The sequence below is a fragment of the Sinocyclocheilus anshuiensis genome, unplaced genomic scaffold (genome assembly GCF_001515605.1).
Source record: "Sinocyclocheilus anshuiensis isolate Anshui unplaced genomic scaffold, SAMN03320099.WGS_v1.1 scaffold575, whole genome shotgun sequence".
Lineage (NCBI taxonomy): Eukaryota > Metazoa > Chordata > Actinopteri > Cypriniformes > Cyprinidae > Sinocyclocheilus > Sinocyclocheilus anshuiensis.
In genome coordinates this window covers 222,896-241,069 of record NW_015552573.1, presented here as the reverse complement: position 1 = coordinate 241,069, position 18,174 = coordinate 222,896, and the positions used below count along the sequence as shown (strand labels likewise).

At 36.2% G+C, this 18,174-nt stretch overlaps 1 protein-coding gene across 2 annotated transcripts in view; it reads left to right on the top strand.

The window, feature by feature from the left end:
* Positions 1-1,481: 1,481 nt before the first annotated feature.
* LOC107665105 (frizzled-3-like) overlaps positions 1,482-18,174 on the top strand; it is a 40,722-nt gene continuing 24,029 nt past the window's right edge. For both annotated transcript variants that reach the window (XM_016455856.1, XM_016455855.1), the window contains exons 1-2: positions 1,482-1,727; positions 3,133-3,664. In XM_016455856.1, coding sequence (XP_016311342.1) covers positions 3,215-3,664 — 450 coding nt within the window. In that variant the 5' untranslated portion in view covers positions 1,482-1,727; positions 3,133-3,214. The remainder of the gene's footprint in view (positions 1,728-3,132; positions 3,665-18,174) is intronic.

Genomic DNA, 18,174 nt, shown 5'->3' with positions numbered 1-18,174 from the left:
ATACCTCAAGCGTGAGACGGAAATGTTATGCCCCTCACCATACTGTTGTATTTCCTCAGCGACCAGCACGGATCAGCTCCAGGCATGACGAAGTGATATCGTCCTCTTTTGGAAGGCCAAACAAAGTAGTTTGCTTTCACAACGAAACACAGCGTCTCCACGGCATGGCGGCGGCGGCAACAACAAAATTACAGCGAGAATAAAAGTTACACCTTTTTTTCTTTGCGTGAACATTTGGGCGGCGTTATGCAAATCTCCCCACATCGTGACGTAGACATGTGGGGGCGTGTTAGAACGAGCCGTTTTAGGTAGGCGTGGTTGATTCTTAACTTTTATAAAGAATATCTCTTTGGATTTGAGACTTTAGTCTTTGCAACTTTACAGATCTTCTTTATGCACCAAGAGCTTGTAACACTCCAAAGAGAAAGGAACAATTGAAATCGCATCATATGACCCCTTTAAGACAAAGAGAAAAATACATCATTAACTACCCTGCTCCCCTGTTTACTAAGGTCACTGTGAAGTTTAGTTTGAGAGAGTTTTATTATAATAACCAGTAGACCAAGATATTTGGTTATATATTTTTTACACACAAATATTTTCACATTACCTAGTATGTCACTGCTGTTTTATTGAGCATTTGTTATTACACGTATAACATTAAACCCACAAAACAAGGTAGAACTGTTCAACTGCAGGAAAAAATGTATAATTAAACTTTAAAATATATAAAACAGAATTTAGTTATAAATGAATTCACCCAATTATTCGTTTTGAAATTAATTCATTAAATATGCACCCTAGCTCTGTGCCAGAGTTTGAAACAGGTCCCCAGGACATGCGCAGTCCCTTAAAGTTGGCTCGCTGTCTTGGGGAGGGGGCATAGAAATGCGTTAAACTAATAGAAAGGAAATTACTATGAAACTAATAACAAAATGGGCGGGGATCGCGGCCGGGAGGCTGATTATAATTTGCCAGGTACGATGTGGCTACACAATAATTATTATATTTTAGACTTTCACTGTGTATTTTCAATTAAACGTGTTTTGAAGTTTTTGAGTTCTCTTAGTCAGGTATAAATTATTGTATCCACCGCTGTTAAAGTAACACGCAGAGCGGTTTTGTTCACATGGTACCTGTTACTTTTCTCAGCGCTGGTAAGCCTGGACTAATCAGAGTCGATTGTGATTACCTTAAAATAGTGTTGAAATTAATTTTATAGTAAGAGTTGTGATAGATTTTTCACAATTGTATGTCAGATACTAATCTGTCAACTAAATGCATTTAAACAATTACAGGTTTTAAAGGATAAACTTCTCTAACAACGCAAAACACGTCGTTGGATGTGAATGCAACTCAACGGCGGATTGTGCTTTTGAGCCACCAAGCGCCCCCTGGAGGAAGAAAGTGTATGTCTCGTAGGAAACAGCTGAAGGTGGGGCGAATCGGGAGTTTCGCTGTGAATATGCAAAGCCACCAGCCGTCCGTGACGCTCTTCATGTGCTCGTTTCTGGTAGTTTACGATTTTTGTATCCATCAGCGTCTCAATGTAAATAAGCAGCCGGAGCGAGTGTGTTGATGTGTGACTGTTGGAGAGAAACTGCAGCGCGCTCTTCAGTGTGTTACATGATTGTAGGTGCATAAAGCAAACCTGCTGCGTAAATCTACACAGAGAGACGCTGTATTGTGTCATATAGAGAAAACCAGAGGAGCTCTGCCACAGAAAGGTAAAGTTTTACATGCATAATATTGCACGCACCGTTCACAAGTTTTAACCCACATAAATGTGTTTTTATCCTTTATTTCATATAACCATACATATGGTCTGCTGTCCATGTCTGGAATTGCATGTTGAATAATGTTCAGACATGAGGAGCCCCATCATATGTGTTACATTGCTGACATTGCAGTCCTGCATGTAATATCCGAATATTCGGAATATTTGATATGTGTAATGCAATGCAAGGTGCGCGTAGGTGTGCTACACCCTATAATGAAATGAATATATAATAATGTCTATTACTGTGTTTTCGTATTAGACAATTCCTGAAGACTTTATTCAGATATTAAATATCTGGTTACTGTGTTTCCTAGCTAGTTGGAGCAGGTTGTGTGCTTGTAGACTCGCACAAACGTGTTGTAAGGGGGATGGGATATGTTTACACTGATTTCTGTTAATTCAGATTTAACACAATCGGGATTGAGAAGGGCTGAGTGAGGTGATATGTGAGAAAATGTATGATATTATTTACTCACTGCCCATATTATAATTACTAATTAATTGTTTATCTCACTGTATGTGTGTGTGTATTAATCAACATTGGATTCATTTGCGCATTTAAAACAGAAATGCATCAAATATATAATTTAATTTGATGCATATGAATCCAGTGTTGGTTAATTTGTGAAGAAAGGTCATATTTCAGCTCAGCATTAAAAAAATCTTAAATTATATTTTGCATAATAAAAATGAAGTATTTACAGTGAGATTTGTTTTTACATTACACTTTTGAAACATTATTTTCATGACAATTAAGCACATTTCTCCCCAGAATTTACAATACTTTAACACAAGAAAATCTTGTTCTCATTACAATAATACATAAATGAAAGTCTCGACGCAATGATTTTTAATTAAATTAAGTAAAACTACCATAATGTATACATTTGTTTTTTATAATTGTATTATTATTTAATGCTTTACATGTGATATGCACTAATGCATTTTTTTTTTTTGCACTAATGCAATTTTCACAATAAATAACATTTGAAGGGGTTTAAAATAGGCTAGATTTTTTCTGTTCAAAATAAAATATCATATTTTTTTTTTTCTTCTGTTGATTTTGGGGCTAAAATATGACCCGGCATGTTCTTGACAGGTTTTGTGAGGTTCACCTAGATAATGGATTGTTGGTTTTGGTTTACTGCTGTTATAACAGCTGTTTAAATGGTCTTTCCTGCTGCTACAGTAACTGTTTACAAGCTAGGCTTTGCCAGACACAAAACTAATGAAGTTAACCAGTCAAATTAGCTAATTTGTTTATTGCACACTGGCTTCGGATGAGTCTGGTGGTGTCTGTATTTTACAAATACCCTTGTTTTAAATTTGTCTTTTAATATGTGTCGTTACAGGTATCCAGTATCAGTCATAGCCACATCCTAAAGCCGATCCATTGAAGAGCACCCTGATCAAAGGCAGATTCTGTAGTCTTGTATGAATGTGAGAGGATGCATAAGACTGTCGAAGGGTCTGATCAAAGCGTGCACTGACCCGAGACGCCGGTCAACATCAGGTATCCGTGAGGACCGAACAGGAAGGAGATGGAAGCGGTCGCTCGTAGCGGTATACCTTACACACTGTGGTTTCGGCGTAGAGAATAAACCCTTGTGCTCGCGTTTGGCCTCTCAGTCCTGTCCCGCTGTGTTCTGCCATTCAAGCATGGGGCACATTGTGGATTTAGCTTTGCGAAGGATGTGGCTCTTCGGTGTTCTGTCCCTGTTCACGGTCAGCCTGGGCATCCACATGGATTCGGTGGGCAGTCACAGCATGTTCACCTGCGAGTCGATCGGCCTCCGAATGTGCCAGGATCTTCCCTACAACACCACCTTCATGCCCAACCTCCTCAACCACTACGACCAGCAGACCGCCGCTCTGGCCATGGAGGTAACTGTGCTTTTCCTTCGGTCTTATACTGCTGGGATTTAGAGAAGGTGGCAGGAAAACTAGGTTGCCATGGAGCTGTTTGTCGTGGAAGCTTGTGGTTTGTGGTTGGTGCTTTGATGAGCTTGAATAATTTAGACTGACGGTGGCTCTTGACAAGTGAAATAAGCTTTATTATATATTTTTTTTAAATGTGAGAGATGAAGGATTGTAGGTGCTGTTTTTAGGGGTTTGTGCATGTTATTTTAATCTTCAAATTGTAACATGCTGTTATAAGGTGCTTTTCTTGTGTCTACAACTTGATCTTGTTGTATAATCTATATCTGTGGTGGCCAGCTATCTGCTTGTAATCTCTAAAATAAGTTGAAACAAGGTTATTGTTGAAAATATCTTGAGGTTTTGAGATGCATTATGCCCCTTTTCCATAACATTTACAGTGTGATTTTGCTGCCTTATAGAAATTGTGTGCATGAACCCAAAAATTCTGACTGTTTATCCGGTTTGGATGTGCAATTAATTTCTTTAATAGTTTTATCATAATTTTAAAGTTTTAAATATTAAAAATATATATTTTAAATTATATATACAGTGGTGTGAAAAAGTGTTGGCCCCCTTCCTACTGTATTTTGTATTTACTTGCATTATCTTTGTGTAATATTTAAATTTGTTTGATGATCTGAAACATTAAAGTGTGACAAACATGCAAAAAAAGAAGAAATCAGGAAGGGGGCCAACACTTTTTCACACCACTGTATATATATATATATATATATTTTTTTTTATTTACAGTATAACCTACCAAAATTCTTGTTTTGAATGGTTATAGTGGCATTTAATGGTAAAAACATACTCAATTTTTCATTTTCTCTTCTCCCCATTTGTGTAATGCAGAACATGCTTGTTTAGGACTTTCTCATAGTTTTAATGCCTGCCACGGCCATTTTGATGAATCATATCCATATGAAATGCAGTGAGATCATTTTTGCCCTGAGGTCTTTTGCGTGTGTGTAATGGATCTGTTATTCATCAAGAAAATAAACTTATGTGCTGATATGTCTGTCATCAAGGATAGTAGATATAATCTCCTTTTAATAAAAAGGCTAAAATAATTATAATTAATTATTTAAACTACAAAAAAAAGAAAGAAAATTGCATTTATGCACATTTATTCAACAAACCAGATTCAGGTGTGCGAGGTACTATATACTGTGTATGTATGTGATGTGTGTGTGTGTGTGTGTGTGTATATATTTATATATTATTAATTTAAAATGATCACATTGTGAACAATAAAAGGGGGAAATATATTAATATAAAATATAAATAATATTATATAATGTATGTATACTGAAAAATGTCCTCCTGCTAAATAATTAGACTTAGTTTTATTTAGATATTGATTATATACTGTAGATATCAGATGTATAACTTGTTAACTGTATTGATATACATTATTTGTTTGTATAATAGCCATCTGTTGTAGAAATATCTAGAGGGAATGTCAAACAGCTCTATAAATCTTGTGAAACGCCTCTGTGGCATCTCAGGAATGGCTTGTTTGTTGAATGCCGCTTTATTCCATGTGTTGAAGGAACTAATGGTGCCATCTTCTGTTTTTTCCTGGCTCTAATGGCCTCATAATCTGCTGAGAGCTGTAATGGCTGGATTGATTTGAGGACGTGGAGTAATGCGCTTTCTCCAATTGTTTCAGTCAATTAAACACGATTTAGAGCATACGCATCCATCTGTGTTCTGAAATCACAACAGAGCAGTTGGTGTCAGTCGCCTGCTGTAGGTCTCGCGGGTCACGTGACCCGGCTGGCCCCGAGGTTCGTGGTGGTTCATCTGTCAGGGGTGTACAGTATCCCCTGTGGGTATGTATTACATCACCCCGAGATGCCCTGCTGGTGAACCAGAGCAGAGACCGTTAAAAATAACCCTTACCCCCCTCCCATACTGCCTCTGTGATGAGCTAGGGTGTAGATGAATCAGTTATCTGATACATTGCTCTGTTGTCTTAAAATAGAGGCAATAAAGTGTTTTTAACTATATGTATGTATTTTGTGTAAATGTTAAATTGTTCAAGCATTACTGAAATTATTTGAACTTGCACCTTTACAGAATTAATTACACCTTTAATAACATCCGTATTGTTCCCAATATTTTTAGTAATATTAATATTATATATTCTTTTGACTAAAAAGTGAAAAAATGTAATATAAAATATTAATATGAATAAAATATTTATTATAAAACGATCGGTTTTATTTTGTGAAACCTTACTACGTATATGGAATAACCGTTTTATAAAAGCAGTAAGCCCCGTGAAGCCGTGGTTTACAGTGAATTTATAAAGTAAATGTTTAATATGGTGTTTCTGTTGTTCCAGCATTACTAATAGTATTTTTTTTATAGACATACACCTACATCAGTATTGTTCCCAATGATTTTAATAATATGATTTTATTATATCATGTTGTTTTTTTTCCGATATTTCTATACAGATTGATCTCATGCAGTCTATTGATTTTACAAATGCTGTGATTCAGAATTTTTAAAAACAAATCGGTTTGAAAGAATGATTTGTTCGCAGATCGGACATCACTAGTGTGTGACTGTTGCACAAGGGCTTTATGTTTCTTTTCCTCTTCATGAGCTCAGATCGGATGGGATTATATGAAAATCTCGTGTGTATGTTAACTAAAGTTTACTCTGTTGTGAATGAGGCAGGCGATTAGTTCTGACCCTGATAAAAACCATAAATAGAGGTTAGCCATGTATTATGTGCTTATGTTGAGCTGGATTCAGTGCTCGTGAATCAAATCCAAGGAGAAAGATATACTTTTCACAGTAAAAGCTAACGTTCAGTTTGTTTGATAAATATCTCAATTAAATTTTTTGTGTAAATAATAATTTTTATATTTGCATAAAAAAAATATTAGGATGTTTTTTTTTTTTGCATGTGACATTATTTCCATTTTGATAAGCACAGACATTTCCTTTCTGATTCCGAATTTTTATTACCGTAAAATAAAATCTTGTTAATGCGGTAATGAAAATCATGCTGATACAATGTATTTATTTTGATTAAAAATGCATTAAATTCACTATAACAAATACTTCCATAATTTATACATACTATAAAAAAAATGCCCACATTGCAGTACAGATAATTTGGGAAAAATGTGCTTTACTGTCATGAAAGAAAATAAAAATCACAGTGCATTTTTTGGGGGGGGGGATAACTAAATATTTTGAATCATACTTTGATTTTGGGGTGAAATATGGCTTGTTCATGTTCTAGACAGATTTCATGGGATGTAGCCAGTTTCTGAAAAGGTTAAGAAGCTTGTGAATTCATTTAATCTGTTAACCCTTAGTTCAGCCGTTTAAGTTTTTAACAGCACCTACCACTGAGTAATTACAAATGAACCAGAATATGATGTGACTGTGGGTTTCCTTGATGTTGAACCAAAAGCACTCACCCTTCCCGCCCTGCGCTGATTAAAGATCTCCAGGGGAATTTACTGTCGGGTTGGTTTTGGGGTCTAAACGCCCGCATTGTGAAGCGAGCAGTGATGCTGTAAGTGGGCTGAGTCTGTGTGATAACGACAGACCTGTGTGTGAGGTCATCAGTCATTGGCTAAAATGAAAGACTGAGGCTGTTCAAAATGCATAACACTAGCATACTGATAAAAAAAATACTATGTGCTTTGCATACAGATAATTTGCATAATACACACACATACTGCTGAAAAATACTTTTATGGTAGTATGCTATTACAAAAAGCCACAGGAATACTAGAATACTGCTTAATGCACATTATACTGTGGGTCTACTATTTAAAAAAAAAAAGAATACACAGCAAAAAAAATGATTTTCTTACTTATTATATTTTTGTTGTTTTCCAGTACACACAACCATTGCGTTCTTCAACAGTCAAGATGCATTAACTTGAGAGACAATGGCCATACTAAAGTGTGAAAAACATGTTTATGAAAAGTCTGCAAAAAATGTGTTTACGCTTAAAACAAGAAAAAATATCTGCCAGTGGGGTAAGAAAAATGAACTTGTTTTCCCTTAAAATTCAGTTTAATTTTCTGACCCCAATGGCAGATTTTTGTCTTGTTTTAGACTTAAACTTAATTATGATCATTGTTTCTGGAAAACAATACTTAACTTATGTCTTTTTTTAAGTAAATGTGTCTTCTTGATTTAAGAATGTTTAGATATTTGTGCTGGAAAACAAGATCAAAATATTATAATATCCAAATGGTCACATGACCTCAGTACTTTTCAGCACTTTTCATGTTTTGATCAAAGAATGATTAAAGAAAGAGACTTTTATTACTTCACGTTTCATTTGTTACGTTGGATAATACAAAAAATATTTTACATTTACATAAATATGATTTTAGAAAACAGGACTTAAGGTCTCTTAATAAAGTTATTTACTTAATGATATTTGTGCTGAAAAAAAAACAAGACAAAAATACTATCAAATATAATATTCAGATTGTTTTATGCTACATTGTCGCATGACCTCTGTACTTTGCTTGTGTAATTCTAAATTGCATTGCATTGTGGGATACAGTTTAATGCACATTTTAGCAAAAATAGAAGGCCACTTGTGGAATCCAGGCATAAAGGAAATTTGTCACACAAAAATAGCACAAGTAGTATGCTAATGTGCTATTCTGGAAGATTTTCCACAGGAAAGCAGAAAAACATGCGAATCTGAGATAGAAAGCAAGTGCTATTTTTATGCTGGCATGTATGCTGATGAAAGATAATGCATAGAATATACAAAGAACTCCCTGACAGGTACGTTTTCAGCATCTCACGTCACTAGCGTTGGGTTTTTAAGTAAAAATAGTTCAGCTCGTCTGCATTCAGTACCAGTCTTGCTGTTTTTGAACACAAGAACGCATCCTGTGTGAATGGCCCCTAATTCTGTACGTTTTTGTGTGCATTCAGATCTCAAATCTGTCGTTTTTCTGTAAGACCCCCTGTGGTTTCTACAGAAACTGCTCTTTTTGAGATGGACTCAAATCTCTCTTTCACTCTCTTCAGTTCTCTCCATCTTCCTTAACTGGGTAGAGGCGTCACTATGGTAACAAACCGTAATTGTACGGCCTCAAAAGGGCAAGCTTTAGTGTTCCCAGGAGGCGGTCCCTCGCGCTGACCTCTGACCCCTGAGGATGAAGAGTTGTCACAAGCTCTCCACTTCAGATGGGCCTGTTCCTGCATCAGGGTTACCATGGTACGCCTGTTAAAAATGTCAGGAAAGAGCGCCGAGACGAGTGAAACCTTGGAAAGACGGGGCCAGGACGAGAAGTGATCTTGATTCAGGGCTGGTTGAATGACAGGACAGAAGGAGTGTGGGAGCGGGCTGTCCTTTCTTTCTTCTGTTTTTCTTCCAGAGCTCAGATGAAGGAAATAACTCCCCGTTTGGCCAATTTTCCCCATTCAAGGCCCTTGAGTCTTTCACGCCTGTGTGAAAGTGAAGGGCCGCCCAGAGCCAATTGGTGACTGCAGAAGGAGTTTATCTTTGTTGTTGTTCTAGGAGAGACAGGATGTGTTTTATTCTTCATGTGCCCCTGCACGCCACAATTTATTCAGCCGTTCAGAGCGGCCAGCATGTTGTCGTGTCACTCACATGAATGATTCACTTCTCGTTTTGTGTCCTCATTTATAAGCACTCAATCAGTGTCTCTTTACATCCGTGAGCGCAAAAGTACTGGAATGTTTTAAGGCATTATGAATGCATAAGTGTTGCATACTCTGCTTTTCCCCACTCAGTATATCAGTCAATAAATAAATATCTGTTAGGAAGGTCGGTAAGATTTTTTTTATTCTGTAAAATGACTGTAAAGACATACATTTATTACAAAAAATCTAGGCCTATTTCAATTAAATGCTCTTCTATTGAGCTTTATATTCATCAAAGAATTCTGAAAAAATGGTTTTTTTAACATTGATAATAATAAGAAATGTCGCTTGAGCAGGAAATCAGCATATTATGATTTCTGAAGAATCATGTGACACTGAAGACCGTAGTAATGATGCTGAAAATTCAGCTTTGTGTCAAAGAAATAAATTAATTTTCAGATATATTAAGATAGAAAAGTTATTTTAAATTGTAATAATATTTCATAATGTTACTGTTTTTAATGTATTTTGGTGCGAGCCTTGCTGAACATAAGAGATTTTTTTTTTAAATCTTATAAATAAATTAAATAATCACAGCAATATTTTAGTCTGTGGTGTTACTCATTTTTAATATGAGTAAAAATTAAGTACACATTTTTTCCTATAAAATAGTAAATGTTAATATTGTTACAGTTCGTATAGTTAATATATTGTATTGTTTTTTTTTTACTATAAAATAATTTAAAATTAATTTAAGCTAAGAGGGTTATGTAATCTGTTAATGTAATTTTTACATTTTCTGAAGAAATCTGAGCAGGTTTCTACCTGAGCATTCTGGTAAGTTTTGCAGAGGTGTTGCTGTGGTACTTTAAATGGTTTTAAGCATGTTTCTATGTGGTTGCTAAGATATTCTGGGTGGTTGCTAGGTGATTGCTTTCTGATTCAAGTCCAAAGAGTCCACCTTAAAGATCCCCTGAAATGCTTAGAAACACGCAGCGTTACTCTGTGTTGACGTCATTTTAACTGAAACAGGAAGACAGGGCGGGACATATCAAGCAGCCCCGCCCCCTTTTTAGCAAATAGCGTTCGTGTATATCACAGCTTGGGCTAGAGCCGTTCACATTTACATTTACATTTAGTCATTTTGCAGATGCTTTTATCCAAAGCGACTTACAATTGGGGAATACATAAAGCGATTCTTCTTAAAGAGGCAAACAGACACAGGAAGTGCTTGAAATACCAAGTTTTAGGCATTGTTCAAATATGTACAAGCTAGAAAAGGGAAGGAATAAATAAAGAGAAAGAAAAATTTTTTATTTTTATTTTTTTTTAAAGATGAAGTCAAGTAGCGTTTAAAGAGATGAGTTTTCAGCTGTCGCTTGAAAATTGTCAGGGATTCAGCATTCCGGATAGGGGTGGGAAGATCGTTCCACCAGCCAGGAACGGTGAACGAGAATGTTCTGGAAAGTGATTTTGAGCCTCTCTGTGATGGTACCACGAGGCGTCGCTCACTAGCGGATCTCAGACTTCTGGAGGGGATGTAGATTCGTAGTAGTGAGTGGAAGTAGGCGGGTGCTGAGCCTGTGGCTGTTCTATATGCAAGCATCAATGTCTTGAACTTGATGCGAGCCTCAACTGGCAGCCAGTGCAAAGAGATAAAGAGAGGTGTAACATCGGCTCTTTTGGGCTCATTGAAGACCAGTCGTGCCGCTGCATTCTGAATTCTATTTTATAGTGTAGGGGGCGGGCGCTTCGGATTCTAGAGAGCATTTGATTGGACAGAAAGTTTGATGAGAAGCTGAAGTACGATGTGACGTCAAAAAAATCGTTGAGCCGTTTTGGCAGAAGTGACGAACTGCAAGCTTTGAATGCTTCTATATCTTCTAAATGCTAATTTTGTCACTGTTTTGGAGCACACTGCCTTATAGATAACCTTAAAACTAACATATTGATACGAACACCCAAAAAACTTTAATTTTGATTTCATGGGGACTTTAAAGTATCTGTGATGTTCTGGTCTCTATATATGGCTTCAGTGTAAATCTGTGTTTTTTTTCGACGGTTTTATCATTTTAAATAAACTCAGATTTCTTCAGCTGACAGTTATGCTGTAGTGTATTATCATTCATATACCAGCAGCTCTGACCGATTAATACAGCTCAACTTCTCTGTGACATTTCAAACTGTTCTTTTAAACCCAAAGACTTTTATTTGCTGCCGGAAACACTGGATCTTCAGCAGGGATGTGGAGCTGCAGACAGACTGATGGCGGGTCATTGCTGATGGGAAACGTCCTGATAGTATCTGACAGTGTTCTGGGCCGGAGGGAAGAATCTGTTACGTAAGGACTCTACAACTCTGGCAGTTCAGACGATCTAGTGCACAGCAGTTTGTCAGAGCTTGTTAACTTGAGACTTGTAACAGCAAGAGATGGATATGTGTTTGAATGGGTTCTCTGTGTCTTCCAATCACATTCACCGTTGACCTGCTTTTATTAATGGAGTTTGCTAAGACAAGCATCACCATTATAATCGCTTATACTTTGGGTTTGTGATTGGATAATTGTGCAAAATAATGTTCTTCTAGATAAAAAATGGCCTAAAAATCCCACAGACTTGCATTGAATGAGAAACCTGAGCTTATATTTACACGAAGACAACTAAGCCATTAAACCTAGCTTAACAAACTCTGCAAATCTTATTTAGTCGACTTCTAAAATAAACGCTTCAGGACAGTACTAAATCCAAATAACATGAATTTTGTATGATCCCACTTAATTTGGTAAAATAATCAACATTTTGCCGATTTTGCAAGGTGTATGTAAACGTCTGACCACAGCTGAATATATGATTAAATGAATGTGAAATCTGTCATTTGCACTTATGAAATGACTAATGACAGCTTTGGGAAGCGTGTCGAGCAGAAACTGATCAGAAGCCAGTAGGGTTGTGATGGTGAGGAAATTTTCCCACCGATTAATCGACGTGTGACAACACCGGTAATACCGGTATTACCGCGGCGGCGGGGCGTTCCCTCTTTTCCTCGCTTTCCTTCGCTTTTAAATAGCTTGTAAAAGCAGCGTGCGCATTTTACTTTCACTTTGAAATAGCGGCAATTCGGCGTAAAGCAATTGTTAGTTTTTAGTTCGTTTGAATTTTCCCTCTTTTCCTCGCTTTCCGTCGCTTTTAAATAGCTTAACCCTTTGACGCGTACGATCACACCGGTGTGATCAGTCTTGGCTGGTCCCTGAAGCATACGATCACACCGGTGTGATTAGAACTTTCAGTGCGTCACGTCATCAACTGCTGAATTTAAATCCGCTTTCGCGCTTTGGCTGGCGCCGAGGCAGATCGGACGCGCTGAGCGCTTGTCATATTATCACAAATATTAATTGTTTTCAACCATATAATACTTATTTTAGGTTTCAGACATTTAAATACACATACTAGCAAAACCATACATTTATAGTTTGTAAAATACGTGCTGATTTCTATGGAAATGGCAATAATGATCATGTTTTTATTGATATCATATACAGATTGTGTAGGTAACTATAAAGTTTACTCTGCTCCTTCTCCCAGTTTACCGGAGATCTACTTTAACGTGTTTCGGGAAGAGAGGATGAATTTGCGTGTTGTAAATCCCACAGCTCGGATTCAGCGCGAACTAACATGGCGGCGCCCGTCACCTGGTATAGATCAACTAACACGGTCGAAACAAATAACTTGCATAAAGTTTAAATAGGTATACAAAACTGGAAATAGGCTAAGTAAACATGTATAATATATAACCAAATAAATAAGAAACGTAGAACGTTTATTAGCAAAACGAGTAAGAAAGCTTGGAGGCACGGCATACACCTTGATGTCAAATAAAATAAATAAATGACACAGAGTTTAAATAAAGTAAAAATCAGCAAACAATGTGGAACCAATTAAATAAGAAACGGATGTTTAAAAAAACATCCAAAATCACCTTAGATAAACGGCAAAAGTCAACAGGCTTTTCAAAATCCAAAATATTGCCAAACAGGCGCTTTTGCATCTCGTTTCGAAACTAAATCATCCGCGATCGTCTTGTCTGTCTCACCTCACCTCACTCTTCTTGTCAGTCAGCTCGACTCACTCTCCTCACTGGAGAAATGAAATCTGATCTGTGATGCAACTGTTGTTCGGCACGCTACATTGAGCAGCCGCGTTCAGTTTTTAATTGTAGTGTCTGTTCTTTTACTGAACTAAATGATTTTTATTTATATAAAAAATCAAAACGACGGTGGGGGTCGGTGACGCGGTGGGCAAGTGACTTAACCGGTGTTGCGGCTTAACACCGGTATCACCGTCAGCACCGTCTATCGCGGCAAGCCTAGAAGCCAGCATGGCACACACACATGGCCTAGTAGGGAAAGGGTGAGCGATTCTCGCATTAGAAAGACTTAAACCCTTTGACTTTCTAATCTTGAGAGAAGGTTTTCTCCACAAACACCCTCTCTGCAGAGTTGGTAAACTGGATTTTCCACTTGCACAAGGTCTGTTTGCTTGGCGATTCCACCTGCTCTGTGAGGGAAGGGCGGGTGAGGGGGTTTTCCTGTTCGGATCTGATTTCACTCTTCCATGTCCAAATCTGCCAGAAAACACTGTCAGGCAAGAGTCCAGTCCAGACACCTGCATTACCCTGCAGGCATCCATTATGAGACTGCTTTTGTGGACATATACTATAGTACTACCATGCTTTTTTTTTTTGTCATGTATCATATGAATATGAATGTGGTAGTTATTCAGTACTAGTCATTCAGTACTATCAAAGTACCCTGGTTTTTTAGACATTTATCATGATAATACCATGTTTTGGGCCAGATATCATGGTAATGTCATGTATTCTTTGAATTAGTTCCATGCTGTTTGATTTAAATCATTCAGTTCTTTGGTTATGTATTAAGTTTGGCATTACCATGATGTTTTGGACATTTACCGTGGTATGTGCATGTGGTAATCGTACAGCACCATGGTATATGTCAAACTATGAGGGCAATAATAGCATTTTGTTATGACATATACCATGTAATACCAGGGTATTCCTTGAAGTACTCATGTAAATATACCATGGTAAAAGAATATGGTAAGCATTCAGTTTTCAGTACCTCTCTATATCATAGCACCCTTGCATTATGTTATTATTTTGATACATGTGAAAAAAACATGTTTTTTTTTTTTTTTAAAGTTCCTTGTAAATGAGGTATCATGTAAATTTGAACATGGTATTCATTCAGTGTTACGTGTATATCAAAGTAGCATGGTGTTACCATGACATTTTAGATTATATTGTATGGTAAAAGTGTGCTAATACCATGTTTTGGGCCAGGTATCATGATAATGCCGTGATATTCTTTAAGTACCATGCAATATTATTTAAAAATATAAATATGCTAATTATTAAGTTTTGTGGTAAATGCTGTATGAATTTGTTTGGACATTTACCATGATATATGCATGTGCCAGTCATTCAGGATCATAGTGTATGGTAAATGATGACCTCAATAACATTTTGTTTGGACATGTACCATTTAATACTACAGCATTTTTTGAAGAACCTTTAAGCATCATGTAAACCAATGATCTTGTATGAATATGGCTTCCATTCAGCACTAGTTTATATCAAAGCACCCTGACATTACATGTTTTTTGGACATGTATCATAATAATACCATGTCATTTTTTTTTTACGTTACTTTTATGTAAATTTAAATATGGTGATCATTCAGTACTATAATATTCATCAATACACCATGGTGTTACACATTTAACATAATAATACCAAGTTTTCTTTTTGGGCATGTATCATTGTAATGCAGTGGTTTTCTTTGAATTAGTACCATGCAGTATGATTTAAATGTATGAATATAATCATTCAGGTCTGTGCTATTTATTAAATTGCCTTGGCAATACTAAAACACTACCTTGGTGTTTTGGACATATGCCATGGTATATGATTGTGGTGGTCGTTCAGTGTCATGGTATGTCAAAGTGCATTGGTAATACCTTGATTTCTGGAAATATACCATGTAATACCAAAGTAATTTTTCAAGTACCTCTTAAGTATCATGTAAATGTATCATGGTAAATGAAAATGGCCCTCATTTAGTACTACTCTATATTAAAGGGGTCATAGGATGCAAACAACTTGTAAAAGTGCATGTAGCATCCTATGATCCCTTTAAAGCACCCTGGCTTTATATAGGTTTTGGACATGTATCTTAAAATAAAACATGTTTTTGGACATGCATGTATTCTTTGGGAAAAGTACCATGGAGTACCATTGAAATGCCAAGGTATTGGCAATCGTATGCCAACATTGTACCATTGTGCTGCCACAGGACGTTTTCACAGTACTGTTTTGCTTTTTTCCTCTTCTGCAAAACCCAAAATGGTGCCAGCTCTTGTTCAGATATATGTGCCTCCTTTTCTACCTAATCCACACTGAAATACAGTAGGTAGACATCTCAATGTGTTATTTTTCTCACCAAGAAGTTCTCAAGTAGCCATTGAAGTGTTAGAGGAGTGGTGCTTGGCGACTGTGAGAGACAAATGTGCTCTTTTGCACCGCTGCCAGAAACCCACCCGCTTCCTCGGGCTGCTCCTCCTACACAGTCTGGGCTCGCTGGCACGACGGCACAGCATTCACATCAACCCCGCAATGTTTTAATTACCATTACCGTCTTAGACATGGAGATTAGTCTAAATAATATGTATGAATCTCTCTTTCGGGAACGTGTGAGTGGTCTTGATTAATTACACCTTCACATCTCACTGACAGACGAACAAAAAGATCCGTTCGCAGAAATCGCGACTCTTATGTGCATTAGTCTTGCTTTATTTTTTGATGGTTATACTTATTCAGTCAGTATTCCATACTAAGTCAGTATTCCAAATTGTTGACAATACAGTATTCCAGTCATTCAATACACAATATGGATACAAATGTGAAACACCTGTCAATATTTTAAACACATAGTAAATATATTCAATTAAATTTGATCTTTAGCCTGAAGGTCCTTTATTTTATTTTGCTATGATATTTAATGTTACAGAAGTATATGTTTCTGTTCATTCTAATTCATTTAATATATTCATTTTAATATTAGTGAATGTTTAATAAATATACTTTATATTAAACAAAGCTTGTAAACATTGTTTTAAATGTAAAAAAGTATCTTATGCTCACCAAGGCTGCATTTATTTAATGATAAATACTTTAAAAACAGTAATATTGTGAAATATTATTGCAATTCGAAATAACTATTTTCGATTTGAGTATATTTTAAAATGTAAATAATTCTTATGCAAAGATGAGTTTTTAGCATCATTACTCCACTCATATGTAACTTAGTGTAGAAATAATAGCCACTCAAAAAATTACTAGTAAATTTCACAATTATTTACAAAGAATTGACAAATAAAACGGAATTAAACAGAATTTTGAAGTAGAAAGACTCAAATAGTATTTTCTCAAATAGTATATTTTATGAAACTGTAATGCACGTTTACCTGTTTCTAAATCATTTTCACAATTATAATAATTTTGTGTTCATGGCTACACCTTTACAAAGTATTATATGCATTGTAATATGCGATAACAAATACTACTGTATCACACTTGATATTTAGAGTTGGTGTCTAATGCATTATTTGCTCTTTAAATGCATCAATGAACATGTAAGCTTTATAATGTATAATAACAGTTGTTGTACTTATTCTAGAGAACGAAGTATGAATTTTGCATGAAATAAAGTGCTAGTCCTTAGTCAGTAGCAAGTATGTCACTATGCTACGATAGCGAGCTCTATATTTCCATACAGTAAAGTAGAGAGAGCTATATGAGTTAATGCACTTATGAGGCATGAGTTGCATATTTCAAAACACTCACACAGGGCCAGGCATATACTCTGATGAGCTGAGTTTTTTAGGCCGTTCGTGCAGAACTGAGCTGTAGATGTGAAGTCAGTGATGTGAAAGGGCCTGTGATTTGTTCAGTGTGCCCTGCAGCACTGCTGTGGTGATGGAGACCTATGAGAGGCTGTTAGAGGAGGAATCATCTCTGAGAGTGGGGTCAGCGGGGTTGACACCCTCCGGGAAAGAGATGGATAGATGGAAAGAGAGCTATCCAAATGCTCTTCCCGCCGGGAAGTTTGCGGGCCATCGATTTTAAGTGCACATGCTTGAAGACGCATGCTATGCGAGTGTTTACAACACACACGTGTTAACACACATATGGCTGCGTGCTGAAATATTGAGAGCGATTGTGCCTGTTAAAGGCATGTGAGTAAGTGGGGTTGAACACGCTTCAGTGAAGTTCCTCCTGGTGGGACACTCAGATGCCAGCGGTGGGCGGTAGAAAAAATCTTACAGTAGTTTTGTATTACAGTAAGTGTATATATCACTAAATCGTTATTTTGGTAACACTTTACAATAAGGTCTCATTTGTTAACTTTAAAGCATTCGTTAATGTTAATAGAAATACAGTTGTTCACGTTAGTTTAGTGTGCATTGTGTAATGTTAACATACAATTTTTGATTTTAAAATTTTGCTGAAATTAACATTTTGAAATAGTATTGTTTATTATTAGTGTATTTTTACTATATTATATTATGTTCAACAAAATGATAATGATTTTATATATATATATATATATATATACTGAAATATTGCTCATTGTATGTATATTGTGTGTGTGTGTGTGTATATATATATATATATATATATATGCTGAAATTAGCATTCAAATAAATATTGTAGAATTATTGTAGTACTGTAGAATGTTTAAAGTATTTTTACTGTATTATATATAGTATAAAATGAAAGATTA